The sequence below is a fragment of the Punica granatum genome, chromosome 3 (assembly GCF_007655135.1).
Source record: "Punica granatum isolate Tunisia-2019 chromosome 3, ASM765513v2, whole genome shotgun sequence".
In the NCBI taxonomy this organism is placed as follows: domain Eukaryota; kingdom Viridiplantae; phylum Streptophyta; class Magnoliopsida; order Myrtales; family Lythraceae; genus Punica; species Punica granatum.
This window is the reverse complement of record NC_045129.1, coordinates 11,531,667-11,547,257: the sequence shown is the minus strand read 5'-3', so window position 1 is coordinate 11,547,257 and position 15,591 is coordinate 11,531,667. Positions and strand designations below refer to the sequence as shown.

At 36.3% G+C, this 15,591-nt stretch overlaps 1 protein-coding gene across 4 annotated transcripts; it reads left to right on the top strand.

Moving 5' to 3' along the window:
- Nucleotides 1-8,246: 8,246 nt before the first annotated feature.
- LOC116198889 lies at nt 8,247-9,846 on the top strand. Of its 4 annotated transcripts, none has more exons than XR_004155417.1 (4): nt 8,247-8,429; nt 8,534-8,596; nt 9,118-9,346; nt 9,591-9,846. XR_004155417.1 is itself a non-coding variant. In XM_031529153.1 (4 exons), exons 1-3 carry the CDS (start codon nt 8,280-8,282, stop codon nt 9,220-9,222), a joined length of 318 nt encoding a protein of 105 aa, XP_031385013.1. In that variant the 5' UTR covers nt 8,247-8,279; the 3' UTR covers nt 9,223-9,226; nt 9,591-9,846. The 4 variants fall into 4 exon arrangements, 3 of the variants coding, with proteins under 3 accessions (XP_031385013.1, XP_031385012.1, XP_031385011.1); XM_031529153.1 differs by having other exon boundaries at nt 9,118-9,226; XM_031529152.1 differs by having other exon boundaries at nt 9,118-9,846.
- The last annotated feature ends 5,745 nt before the right edge of the window (nt 9,847-15,591 follow it).

Below are 15,591 nucleotides of genomic sequence, written 5' to 3'. Positions count from 1 at the left end.
ACAAATTAATTCCCATGAAATAATCAATTAATGTTGCCATCGCATATTATATTTCTCTCTCTCTCTTTTTATTTTTGTTGGATGAAACGTATATCTCAATTTTTACATTTGCCTTGTTATTATTATTGTTCCAATAGCGGGAACCCCTACATCTTTATAATCGTGATCGAGGGTCAAAAACTATGTGTTGTGTAATTGGTGACCCTAACGAACCCACCTAAATTTTTCTCCTCTCATAGCTATGAGAAGAGGCCGATTTCGACTCGCTATACATTTTTTTAATTATTATTTAAAAAACGAAGCTTGATTCGTGACCTCTTCACATATAAAATACTTATACATAAAGAAAACAAAATTAATTAATTCATATTCTCAATACCTTAAAAAGGAGAACTCAAATTAATCGGATTAACAATCAAGCCACGAAGCACCACCATCCTCGATGAGGGGCATGCATCGAAACCCCTTTTCTGAGGGAGCGCTCTCGTGCATGGGAGCTAGCTAGGTTTGTGAGGGTGCGTCACACCCTGCTTGCCTAATGGAGGCTGGTGCGTTGGGACGCAATCCCTCTCGTATGCCCGATGTCATATTCGAAGTAAATATGTTTTCAAACTCATGTGGAGGTCATCCCCGAGAACGGCGTGGGGGACGTTGGAAGCATTATGGGAAAGTCAGCAAAACAGCTGGGGAAAAAAATAAAATTAAAATTAAAACTTGTGCGTACGGAAGGAACCTTTGCGGCGAATTCCTGCCCATGACCTTTGCGGGTGAAAAACCAATAGTACGGTCGTCCTAAAGGAAGGTCAACATATTTCGAATGTGAATAAAGAAAAATTTTAAAAAAAAGAAAAAGATTTCCTGTTTTCCACTCGTTCACTTTTATTATTGCACCTCCAAATTAATTAGAAGCTGAGATTAACCGGGGACATATTATTCTAATTTTTAAACATAATTATATATTATATTTTTGTTCTCTATGCCAAGGTTGAACGAGTCATCATCCCAAGGGCTGTGAGATCTTTTCTCCCAACCACTGTGTGTAGCAATAGTATCTGATTGAATAATCGTCCGTCTCGTCCAATGATTTTCTCGCACCGAAAATAGCTACCTGGTGCAAAAAAATTTATTATGATTACTATAAATCGGTTTGTTGGCTACGATCAAATTCAATCCATATTTCACAATCAATATAACTGAATCCACAATCAAGCGAAAACATTTACAAGTTTCACTAAGATTATATACGCCTATACCGAATCTAAATTATCAATGTTATGTTTAATTGTACTATTAGTGTTTGATATCATACTAAAGTGAGGCTCTTATTTTTTTTCCATTGTTCTTTTGGGTTGAATCACAGAGAGCTTCTCGAAAATGCCATAAGGTACACATATTTAGTACATAGCTGTAATATTTATATGCATTGTCCTGCTTCCATCCACGCAGAAGAAGCCTGTGCTGATATAAATAAATGAGCAATCCTCATACAATACATGTTGGCGTCGAATTTTTTAAATTATTATTTGTTTTGAATTTATTACTCGATACAAATTAATTCTAGTTCAAGTATCGACTTAATCCTTGCCACTTATGTTTCCAATAATATTCAAACTCCTAAAATATGAACAAAGTCTGCCGAGATCAATTTGCTACTGATCTGCATCCTCCTCGTTATACGGGTCGATCCTTTAGGTTGGTTTGGAACAAATTCTTTTTCATTAAGTTGTTACCAAAAATCATTTTTGGGCAGTCATGATATGAAAAGGCGATGTATTTGATTGGTAAAAGAAAGAGAAAAGGATACACAATGAAAGCGACGACGAAGTGGTTTGGAGAAAAGGCTGATTATGGCCTTTTTGGGTTTCACCCTTTTTAACTTTTAAGTGCCGACCCACATGATATCTGTCTAATGGCTTGCCGAGGTACAATTCCCCTTATTGGGGTCACATTAACTCCTTATATACTCCAATTATTCTAGAACAAGAACTGGCCGACTTAGCTCATCATAATCTACGTACAAGAAAATTATAGGTTACACGAATGACATATATGTCCGATTCAAGTGAATCTAATATCAGAGTCTAAGGGCGCGATTTTATTAGACAAGACTCAAGTTCAAATCACCTTAAAATCATTTAGAAGAATACTCCTTATTTTAAGCTCATTGCACGGCCTGTGTGATTGGACTAAGTTACCCTGCAACCTTATAAAGTATTTATGTGGATGTGGGGATTAGTCGGGGCGAACATCGAGAGCCCCTCATTATAAAAGGTAAATATCTAAAAATATGTAAAATAATGATATATACAATCTTATTCAAGTTCGTATGTCGATATAATAACCGAAGATCTCCAACAATATATACCTAGCTGTTACTTCTATGTTGACGAACGAATTCCGGACAGTACATTTTGTTAAAAATAAATTTGTTTGTATAGCAGAGAATCACTACGTAGTGTAAGCATATAAAGCATCTACTATACTAGAAATGTCAATGAAATTGATTATTGCAATTGCTCAAGATATCCTTTTTTAGTTTCTAGAATCTATTTCTTAATTCAAGATCCTCACCTCATCAGAAATTAGCTGCACCCACTAATAAGATAATTGAGTTGAGAAATCAAACCGTATCGATTCTTTGGGTTTTGTGAAACGTTTTTTTTTTTGTGCAATGGGGGCCGTAGCCCGATTTTGTGAAAGCAATTTTGGTTAGATATATATGTTAGCTATAAACACATATATGTACTACCTAAAAAGGGATAATACAACACTACGTAACCCCAAAAAAAAAGGGGATATATAGTATAAACACATTTTTACACGCATCAATCAATGACAATTATCAATGACATAAATTATTAACTCTCTTGATAGCTGACAGCCATCATTTAATAAGCTCGCAATGTGATAACTTCAATTTTAAGATATTTAATTTATGTAATTATCTCTATTCTAATTAAATGGATAAGCTAGGCTTTTTTTCCCCTTAATTATAATAAATATAACGCATATTCGACGGCTAGAAAGGGCATCTAGCTAGTCCACTAAAGAATAAATTATATTCATGTGTTTATGTAATTTTTAAAATGATTAACTAACGTCCATGAGAAAAGCATATGAGCAACAAACAATTATCCATAAATCTATACACTCATTATAATTATATACTCTAATATTAAATAACAAGAAGTAGTTGTTGGGTAAGTGAATGGCTAATCTGCAAATCAATTAATTATTGAGGCCGAAATGGGAACGTCACTATTCACATGAGAAGATCCTATTGCCTCTCTTTTGTATTGCCTATATTGGACCTTGCTAATGTGCTCCTCTTAACTACTTTCACAAACAAAAGAAGGCATCAAGCTAGCTCAACTAATATTTTCTTTTCGTGCTTTCTTTTTTCCTTATTTACCCCAAAACAAAATGGCATATCAACATCTATATATATATATATATTAATTTTGTATGGATAATTATTTAAAACACACATACAACTATATCTGCTGCACTGAATTAAACCAAAATAGGAGCTTAATTTACTATGAATTAAGAAATGTAGGACCATTGATTTTGAAAGTTCTTGTGTAAATTTTCAATTAGTTCAAACTCAAGTTCTTCTGATTCTCTAGAATTCGTTTAGCTTCTTGTTATACCCAATATGCATAAAACCATAACATGTTACACGATTAGGCAGTGATAAAATAACCTTACACACAGAAGTCATCGCAGTATACGATCTTACCCCAAGACTATTGGAGTTGTATAACTATACCATTTTGATCACAGCAAATCCAAAGATGTACTACTCAAATTATGATTCTTAAATTTTAAGAATTTGTTGGATGCGTAATTAGAAAAGGACTTGAAACTTTGATCAACAACCTTGAAAGAGAAGTCCATGTATAAATTCATATTTATGTTCAGTTTTAGCTAGAAATAGATAGAAAAAGGAGAAAAAGGGGATACGGAGTCTCACCAAAGAAAAATGATCTTGAAACCTTTTTAGTTTCGAGTCGAGAATGAAATTATTGCATGAAACCTAATTTTTCATGTACTAATTTATTTAAATGTGATATTTTCTAGCCTAACAAACCTTACATCGAAGTATGTTGGAAGACAACTGAAATACACTAGCAAGCCTTTTAATTGCACCTCTATAGATAATATTAAATTAGATGAACTCCCTTTGAACTAATTTTTGGTTGATGAGATGTTGTAGGGCCCATCATGAAAGAGAGATGATCATTCTACCAAAAATAAAAATAAAAAAAGGCAAAAGAGAGAAGATCACGTTTGGCATAAACAATGGCTGCTTTTCTTTTTCTAATTCTTTTTTTTTTAGCAAATTAAGGATGACGTCTTAAGTAGGGCATATTTCGTGGGCCTTATCTTTATGGCTACTAATCGATCAATCATGGTGGAAATTCGATTGTGCGACATACGTAAGCCACTTTTTAGCTCCATAGGAATGCATTATCTACAAACAAAGATGGGACTATGATTAGGGTTTGCTATGCAAAAATTTTACTGAAATGAAATTGAGGAAATTGATTTACGAAAATTCAGCTTGTGAGAACTAAACGAGAAATTTCGGTTCTACAATTGTCCCAAAAATTATGGCTACCAATCAAATTTGAGACATTATTGTCTTTTTGGTGATATGTTCTCACTCGTATAACTTAGTCAGGTAAGGACTTTGGTTGGATAATTAAGTTTATACATAGAAGCTAGGAAGTTTCAAATTTTCTTAGGATCAAGTTGCAGGGATTTATATATGTGATATTTTAAGGCTGAACATGTATAATCTACCTTTTTTTTTAAATTATATTATTACCGATATTCTTAAACTATTGACTGAATCCCAGTTCTAACGTCGACTTATTCTAGTCACAAGGTACTTATCTTTGAGTCCAAGAAGGTGAATTATTTGGGGTGCGTGTGCGAGATAACCCGCACGTTACCTGACCTTCGTGCACCACACAAAAGAAAAGAGATAGATAATATATTAAAGCACTCATCATTGCAAAAGTTGCATGCCTATGAACAATGGTCTAAGATGGGAAAGATCAGATTCCCTAAGTATAATTACAATCATGAAGAAGGAGAAACTAATTATAAGTTCAGTGTTCATGACAGTTTTGGGTCGATAAGTAATTGAAATGATGCATTATTAAGCTTAGTTTTCCTTAAAGCATCAGTGTCACAACTCTATGGAGGATTAATGATGACACTAACATATCTTAAATTCTAAATCACCACTATATGCTCTTTCTTTGTGAACATGAAACGTGGACCATGTGTATTATTCGATCACGCCTTTATAATTCTAGGCATGACCAAGATACAATTTATAGATTAGAAAACTGTACACGGTTTTTTGGATAGCGAAATCTCACGATAGAATGATACAACTGATTTTTACGTGTAACAACTGTATTTATATGATGTATTATTGATACATAATTAGAACCTAGAAAAAACCTTAATAAAAGAAAAGGAAAGAATTGACTGCTTATCAATCTCTTATCAGAAAGACCCTTGAACTACTATTTCATTTCATATATCAGTGTGTGCTTATCCGTCTATTATTATTATTATTATTTTTGGTTGAAATGTTTGTGCTTAATATAGAGACTCTTGAACCACTCCTTCTCATCGTTCTCAAATTGGGCTAAACCCAATATGAAATGCCAATTAAACAGCAAGCAAAGCAGGCCCGATTGATTGCAGAGTTGGCTACTTGAACTCATTCGATCTTAGGTGCCCGTAAGACAATGTTTAAGCAACAATTCGTTAAAATAACCATTACGTCTCGTATAATAATACTAGTGTACTGTGTGCTCCGAGATGGAATCCAGATTCGAGCCAGCGAATTGGTTGGGGGTGAACAAAAAGATAGATCTTTCAAATAGGAAGTGAATATAGATCATTTTATCCAAAATTGAAGCAAATAAATTTTCTCAGAACATCAAGATTTTTATTTTGGGAGGAGGGCGGGTTGATTGCCCTCTTAGCATTTCTCTTTGTCCTTCCCTTAGCTCAACATACTACTTGTTCATTCCCAAAACACGTGCTTGCTTGGTTTAAGCTATAAATAAATCCTTCCTACTCATTTAATTTTCTCAAACAAAGGGAAAAAGTAGGTTGAGCATAATAATAATACTCACTATCCGCATGAAATTTAGAGGTTGTAAGATCACAATTTTACGGGTAAGTTTTTGAGTCACTTTATTTCTCCTTCATATCCTCTTGTTATGAATCCTTCCTACTAATTTTTACATTTTCTCAAGAAGGCTTTAAGACTCATGAACCTTGACTTATGATCTGAAGGTTTTTTTCAAAAGAACAATATCCTTTTATTTTTGTACGCTTTCCATATCAAAATTCACATCTACTTCATACTTATTTTATAAGAATTTTAACCTGTACCTTAGAAACATGACATGATTTAATAAGTGACATGTATTTTTTAAAATTGTAACCAGTCACCAAATATATCAAAATCTTCAAGTTCAGAATGATTCATATTTTCATAGTAAACCTTTTTCTTCCTTATTTGCATCAGTTAATATTCGAAAGTCTGATAGGCCCAGACTGATTCAAATTTGAACTGGATTTGTTTACAATCCACTAGGGAATAAATATCTTCTCAATCGTAAAATTTCACTATTCATAAAATTTGAATCCGAAATCTTGTGATGGGGAGAGACACCAAACTACTCGATCCAATCCAAGTTGATATTTCATAGCAAGTTTGGTGATTCATCCTAGCCTTTAGAACATATAAGTTTTAATATAAATATTTACAAAAAAAAAAAGAGTTCTAATATAAATGAAAATATAGAAACAAGGTCTAATGACCATGGCTATCTGCAAGGTCGATGAAGAGATCATGATCTCAGGCACATACATATAATGACAACCCTGAGGCCCAAATTAGGTCGATGTCGTGGTCCGTTTCTCAGGTCAAATTTATAATCCCAACTCATTTGTCCTTTTTTCACAATCAAAATCAAAGTTACTTTAACTCTGAATCCAAACGCACAGTAAGAATAGGCCCCACACCAACCTTGTACAGCCGCCAGTATCAAATCCAAGCTCCGACCAGGTCGACGACCTGAACGACCAAACCCCACCCGCAACTGTCAATCTGTAGGGCGAAGGTTGCCAGAGGTTGGCTGAGCTATAACACTAACTAATGGACAGCAAATGAAGAAGCTCTCTTTATAGGTTTACACCCGAATTCTCGGGTACGCTCCTAGTTCGAATGGAAGCAAACCTAAATTCGTACGAGTGAGATACATAACAACTACCTGATCAATTTATAGACAATTTAGCAGTTGTGTTTCGTTTACAGACAATTTCTTAGGATAGGGGGTGATCGGTAGCCATGCATCGACAACTTAATAGACCGTCCTTTTTCCGATAAAGAAAATCTATTGTATATTTAATATAGAATAACTTTTTCACATTATAATTCGAAAAGACTGTCAACATGCCCCCCTTTATATGAGAGAAAGCAATATATCGACGAGTTTCGATGGTTAATATCTTCCCTGATCAATTGTCGTGCCACCACCTGTGTTGATTTCCATCGCCATCATCGATTAGCTGTCGCGATCCCGATCCATGGATTTGGTTCTGGTACGGCCTCGTGGTCAATCATTCCACCTGCAATGTCTACACCCGTAAAGGGCGTCTTTTGCACGTCAATTGAAATTTCAGGGGCCATCTGTCCCCAGACCCCCAGTCCAAGGGGCAACGTGGTAATTTCACCCCAAGATTTTCCGTACCTACCTAAGGCTCACGTGCATGATATACCATGCAAGCACCGTATCGGCCTCCCCAATCCAATTCCAAAACAGCCGTCCAAAATCCAAATCTTCCCCACATAATCTCCTTTGACGGCACCACCTCCACCCATCGGATCATGCTACCTGTCACGCCACATGGAATCGCGACCGTCCAAGTAATTCACTAGATCTCCCACCGTGTCGGCCGCCGGTTGGTCCCCCCGCACTGCCGTGCCGATAGAATCCCACCGATCAAGGAAATCTTCTGCCCGGTAAAACGTTACCTGCCGCGTGGCTGACTCACCCGCTGCCCGGTGAATTCCCGCTCGACACCTGGCGGCACAGCCTACGCTCTGCCCGCCACGTGTGCAGTCACGTGCGGTTTCGTCGGTCAGCGTCCCACCCGTGCTGTCTCCCCCGCCCCCAGCTTCGCTTCTGTATATAACGCCTTCGACTTTTCACAGCATCTTTTAATTCATTTCTCACATGACATCTTCCTCCCCCAATCTCTCTGCCTCATCAGTCTCGAAAAATCTCGTAATGGAGGCCGAGAGACCGGTTTCGCGGATCGACAGAAAGTCGTCGATCGAGAGCGAGCCGAGGACATTGAGCTTGCGGCAGATGGAGCGCGCGCGGGTTCGTATTGCTCACGTTCTCAGCATCAAGAGAGAAGCGGATATATATATATATATCTCGGGATGATATTCTGATATATTTAGAATATGTGTCTTTGATTGCAGGAGGCGGCGCTCATCGTGTTAAACACGAGAAGCATAGAAGACGCCATGAGCATCTTCACCGAGGTAATGGACCAAAGACGCCTGGATTAATTTTGGATTCAGTTTTTACGAAGAAATATAAGAGAATAAAAGAGGGACGAGCCATGTTGAAAATCTTTGATATATATATATATATGTATGTGACGACTATGCTTAGTGCTTATACATCTATGCTATGACCAAATATGAAAAACGTACTCACCGAACAAAAAGGCGGGATAAACCTTGTCATGCTCTTACCTTCACTTGCTTGTTTCGCAACAAGTGTTTCCGGGAGATCGTCCTTTGATGTAGGAAAACTTTGCTGGATCCCGAATGTTCAGCTGGCAATCTCTTGCTAGCTGTTTAGGTCCATTGTGCCCCGTATGACTAGGCAAAAACATGAGCAGGGATCGGGAGTGGATCCTGAGAAGCCCCCTCCAATATTCAAGTTAGCCTTTAGTCAAAATGAGCAATCCTTATGGGGACAAACGATTAGTTCATTTCCGTAAAATTCTCGATATTATATTGTTTTCGCCCCGTAGAATGAGCTTGGTCATCCACAGGCACATAGCAGGGAGGGAGGCGACGTACGGAGCGCCTCCAAGAAAAGGGGAGGTGCCACTGCATCGACCATTGGGGGGGTGCTAGCCACGTCGAGGGTGGGTTGAGCAGGTGAGCCCCCAAAGATAGTCCCCCACTGCTGGGGTCATGGTCCTCCATTGATGGTCGATTCCGCCGGCCAGGCTTTTCTTTCGACTTCGGGCTTGTTCTGATGCTTGCATATGGGCCCATGTATGCCGGACTTCTGTTTCGTGTTTTAGCATCGAGCTTTTAGTGGGCTGATTATATCGGTTTTCAACCGTTTGCTAGTTCGTTTATGGTCTGCGCTGAGACTAGCTAAAGATTTGTTCCCCTAATCCGAATTTAGTTACCTAAAAGTTGCAACTATTTTTGTTTTTAGTACAAGTTTATCAATTAATTTGGTCGTTGATTCAGCTGACAATTGCTTTTGGATGGTGGTTCTGTCCGTGTTCAGGGTTTACAGCCGGTACTGAGGGTGGGGAATCGAATGGGACCTGAGTCATACTATTACGACCACATAGACGATAAGCTTCTTGGATCAGAACCGAGAGATGTCGCCACCGCACCTTTCTAGTCTCGAGTCCGGCCTCAGAGATGAGGTGGTTGTAAATTTTTTCCCCCATTAATTTTGCAGTTGCACTATCTGTACAGATCGTCTTTTTGTCTCATTTTTCCTTCAATGGGAAATTTTCCGATATGCTTTTGGACCAGAGTTACGTCTCTTTAGTTTAATTTAGAGTTAAGTAGAGTTAAGTTTTAATTTTAATTGAGTTATAATGATCGTATTGTTGAATTATGAGAAAACGTATGAAAAAGTAATAAATAGTTAAGAAAAAGTAATGATTGTATTGTTGAATTGTGAAAAAAAAATGGATAGTTGATAGAATTTAGTATTAAAAATTGAATTGAATGGTTAAAAAATTGAAAAAAAAAAAAGTAATAATTGTGTTGTTGATTTTTGTTGTACGGTGAGTAGAGTTAAAGTTAGAGTTAAAATTTAATTGTAAAATCTAGAGGAGCATTAAATAATGCTCTATAAAAAGAATTCAAAAATAAGAATTTGTTGAAATATAATTGAACTGGTACGAGATGGAAACTTTATTAAAATGAGGAGGACAGAATCGCCGGGCATAATGAAATGGAAAATTAGCTGCATATATCATCCGATAAAGTCGATAAGGATGACCAAACTTCAAATTTCCAAGCGAAAGGAGGTAGGTCTCAACTCTTGTAGGGTGAGGGTCATGGCATGGTACTGCCAATTGTAAAATTGTAAGCGTTTAACGGATAAAAAAGGGAGCACAGTGCACAAGGGACAACTGCGTAAAAGAAAGAGAGGGAGGAGATCGAGAACAAATATTCATTGAGGTATATCCAGTCGCTTGCGTAACACTCAATGATGTCTGGAAGTGGAAAAATTGATCTCATAGTGGGCCATAAATTCTATTATATAAGAATTCTGAAACGATAAGAGAAAACGATCGTTTGGAATGGGGGGGGAGCAAACATATTAGCCGGATTGTATCCAAAAGGGTACAAGCGGAAACCCATGTTTTTCTTTTCCAAAGGATATTATGGTCATTTTCTAAAAAAGGAATAGTATTATGAAAAAATAAATGGCGAACACTATTAATAGGTAATTTGGTCACTAATTTTCGCAAGTTGCATTAATTTCGTCCCTGATTTTTCAATTACATCAATTTGATCCTCGACTTTTGCACTGTTATATTAATTTTGTTCCTAATTTTTAGGTTTCATCAATTTGGTCTCGACTTTTGCACTGTTCCATAAATTTAATTATTGACTTTTCGCAGTTACATCAATTTAATCCCTGATTAGTGCACCACAAGTCCTTGAGTTTTAGTGTGACATCAGATTGATCATCGGTTACATCCTGTAACAAAGGAACAGACGACGTTACTGTTTCGTTATTTTATTCAGGAACTGAACTAATATAACGCCTGGACAAAATTGATATAATCCCGAACTATGATCTTATTTCTTTGCATTCTCTCTCTCTCTATCTCTCATTCTCTTTCGTCCCACAGTCCCACTTCAAACGAATTTCATCTCCTTCGTCTTCGTCTTCCCTTCCTTGTGTGAGTTTCCATTTTTCGCTTTGTTTCTCTCCACTTTGCCCCTATAATGAACCCCGGCTGCTTTCTAACCCCCACTGTGTCCCATTTTTCTCAAGAAAGAGGAGGAACCCATCCCCATCCTAACCACCCATATCCCCTCATTCCTCTTCCGGAGATGGAGTTTCAGAGCTTGCTTAGTTACCTCTCCCTCCGACCCTCGAAAATTCACCTTTAGGTATGGACGAAGTGGAGCAACTTCTGCAGGCCACGCACGACGATGTCCTTTTGAAACTTTCCCTCAACTTCCATGTTGCTTGCTCTGCTTCTCATTCCCTCGATCCCGATCTCTCTCGCCGCTTCCAAGCTCTCAAATCTCCTCCCTTGCTCCATCTCTCTCGCGACCAAAACCCTCTCCTCCTCTGCCTCAAGTTGACGACAAGCCGAAAGTCGTCCTGAGCGATAATCTCTCTGCTCCATTCCCTGCCCTCAAGGTTCCCTTCATCCTTCCTCATTCTCATCATCTTCTTCTTTTGTGGATTCCGCGAATCTAGTCCCCTTAGGGACATCACTCGCTTGCAACGGTCGAGATCGAGACCCTAGCTGCTCTAACCCTAACGATGAGGAGGATGAAGTTGAGAAGATCATCCAATAGGTCAAGGACGCTGTGCGTCTCGATCCCTCTACTCCATTTGATGAAGAGCCTCGTGACGATGACGAGGATGAAGATAGAGACCTTGAAATAGCGCATGGACTAATTTAATGTAGCACGATGACTAAATTGATGTAACAATTTGCACCATTTAATAGCCTTAGGGACCATACTTAACGGCATGACCAAATTGATGTGGCAGGGGACCAAATTGATGTCACATTGGGACCTGATCGATGCAACCACACCACACAAGGACCAAATTGATGCATCTGTAGCACTAACTGATGTAATTGCTAAAAGTCGAGGACTAAGTTGATGTAACAGTGCCAAATTGATGGCCAAATTGATGTAACCGAAAAGTCATGGACGAAATTGATGTAAGAGTACAAAAGTTGAGGAACAAATTGATGTAACCGAAAAGTCAGGGACGAAATTGATGCAACTTGCGAAAGTCAGAAGCGTAATTGTCTATTTACTCTATAAACTTCGCATTTTTACGTTGAACTTTTATATCGATAGTCTAACCCTCATGCTCATGATCATGATCTATGACAGTTCAGTGTTAGATCAAATTTTGTCTCCTTTTGTATGTTTGAGAGTTACCCGCAACAATACCCGATAATAATATTATTTGATGCTTACTCAGAGAAAAAAATCTTTTATATGGATTGGACATATTTTAAATATTTTATTTTTTATTAGATTCTCTGTTTTAATTTTTTTATAAAATTAGTTAGTCCAGCCACGCAGTCGTGCACATGACTTAATAATAATAATACTTTTTTGCATATTTTAAGGTGACTCGAGTTTGAGTCTTGTCTAATGAAATCACATCCTTAAACTACCTGGCTTAACTCTCTTGGATTATTTTTTTATTAGATTCACATCAATCGGACTTTGTGTAACCTATAATTTTATTATAGATTATAATTAGTTAAGTCGCCTGGTTCTTGTTCTAGAATCATTGGAGTGTATTGACAGATGTGATCCCATCCTAACCTCGGGATATATCAGATATGGGTGGGCACTTGAAAGAGGTGAATCGATCGGAAAAATAAAAAGTTAAAAAAGGTGAAACCCAAAGGGGCATAATCAAACCACTCTTGATATTCGAAGTCCAACTGATCCCGACTAATTTAGTTTGAATATCATCATCGCTTTAATTATGAGATCTGTTATATCTTCCTAATAATCAATCTAAAAATTCTTTTAATTTAAAATCTCTCACACCGTCATGAGTTGTCATTATATAATATCCAAAGGCTATTTAATATATGTGGATGAGATTTTGAATTAAGAGTATTTTTATGCACATCAATCAAAAGGATTTATAGCATTTTTGCTTTAACTATTTATCCCTTTCTCTTCCTCTACATAATCAATGCATGACCTTTTCATACATTACACTTGCAAAGTTTTACAGAGAGCCATGCAGCACTTCAGAATATATTATCATCATTACTGGAAAAGAGGAAAAATTAATGGCAATCAATCATGGAAAGCCCAAAAATGGGTCTCGGAAAAAAATTATGAAAAAGGATTGACATGTATAATGATGAAGATGTGGATCAGCAGTAAATCAATATCACCGACTTTTATTTGTAAGCATAGGAGTTCAAAATTTACTATTCATGGACGAGGACTAAGTCAATACTTGCACGAAAATTAATTAATCCTAGGCAACAAGTTGAAAATAACTAATAACTAGATTTGAGGCCCGCTCATTGCATGGGTCTTGCAATTTTTTTTGTTAATTTGTTATAAATAAATAAATAACTATGACTTATTATGTTTATGGCTTATATGTAGTATTATATATTAGTAGATGTAATATTGTTGAGAGTATATATTTGTTATTACTATATATACGTTACTTAAAAGTTTTATATTCATATAATATAGGGAAAAGGTCAAATTTGATCCTCAACCTTTAGCTCTTTTTCTATCTTAGTTCTAAACATTTTCTTTAGCTAGATTTCGTTCTCAATCTTTTCCGCACGGTATGAGTTTAGTCCTTTCGTCCACAATTCCGTCCATTTTCCGACTTGTATATTCGTCAAATGAGAGTGCGTCACGTACGCGATAGATCACTGATACTCTAAACTAGTTGTTATAGAGCAAATTCGATTCTTTTTTTAATCAGCCCGTAAACCGGACTAAGATATTTTCAGTTCTTTTAGAATTCCAACCATTTGTCAGTGCGTGAGACGATGAAAGAGAAGCGATGGTTGGAATCCTAAAAGAACCGGAAATATCTTAGTTCGGTTTACGGATCTGATTAAAAAAAGAATCGGATTTGCTCTATAACAACTGGTTTAGAATAGCAGTGATCTGTCGCACACATGGTGCATTCTCATTTGACGAATATATATGTTAGGGAAATGGACATAATTTTGGACGGAAGGATTGAACTCGTACCGCGTAAAAAAGATTGAGGACGAAATCTAGCCAAAGAAAAAGTTTAGGACTAAGATAGAAAAAGAGTTAAAAGGTTGAGGACCAAATTTGACATTTTTCCTATAATGTATTGGACATATAATATGTATGTCACTTTGCAAGAGCCCAAAAGGGGGAGCCCTTGATCTGGTCCCCTTCTCGATGACCGTCCAGTCGATCGGCATTATTTTTTAAGGTTTAATTTCTCATTTTTCTTTTGCTTTTTAAATAATTTTAATTAGCCACACCTAATATATTATCACGTAGGCAAAATTAACACTGGCAAGTTCATATTAAAAATGGCTTTTTTCCAAAAATAAAATATCAAAAAGAGCATAATAAAAATAAGAAAAATTGAATAGAAAGTTTCGAATAAAAAACAATTGACACAACTAATCATGTTTCTACTACTACAATACTAATAAACTTATGCTCTTCTCTCAGATTCTTTAATTTTTTCATTAATTACTTTCGATGGGTTATTAAATTAAAGAAAATGAATGAAAAGGCACTTTGAGGAATTACTCAAAAATCCTATGTAGCAGACTTATATCACACGAATAGAGGTTTCTCATTGCACAGGCTTGAGGAGTCTATTTTAAATCCCTATATAATAGATTTTTGAAAAGAAAAAAAACTGCATCAACATTTATTAACCAACCTAGTGAAAGCAGGTGCCCTTTTGAGATTGCAGGCAAGTTTTCCCCACGCACACCACCTCTTTTTATTTTCATATTTTTTTAAACTTCATTTCCTTTAAATTTTTTGTTTTTTAACATTAATTTTAAGTCCAACCCAAATAAGGTAATAGGTTATCTACTCGAGTCCTCGGGTCAAATGCTTGGATTATTACGGTTGGACCATTTTCTAAAGAGTTATAGATATACCTTTTACTTTATTTTTCTTATGTATTCTCATTTACAGAGGCAATCTTTTTTCCTCTAATTTTCATCTTTCTTAAGGAGTATATTAATTATACACATACTTTTTTGAATTACAAATAATACTTTTTTTCACTTTATCCATACGAGAAGACTCAATTATGAAAATCAATTTTTTTGCTAATTTATTTTTCGTAAATTTATAAAATGCGAATATCTTCATTTTCTTAAAGTATATCATGTTTTCATTCACTTAGTATTATTTGCAAAGTTTCAAATCTTATTCAACCACTCTCTTTAAGAACAAAGCTATACACATTACTCAAAATTCAGCCCATTTTATGCATTTAAAAAACACTCCATAAAATATGAATAAGTACGTCCATGATTGAGTTAAGACACATTGAC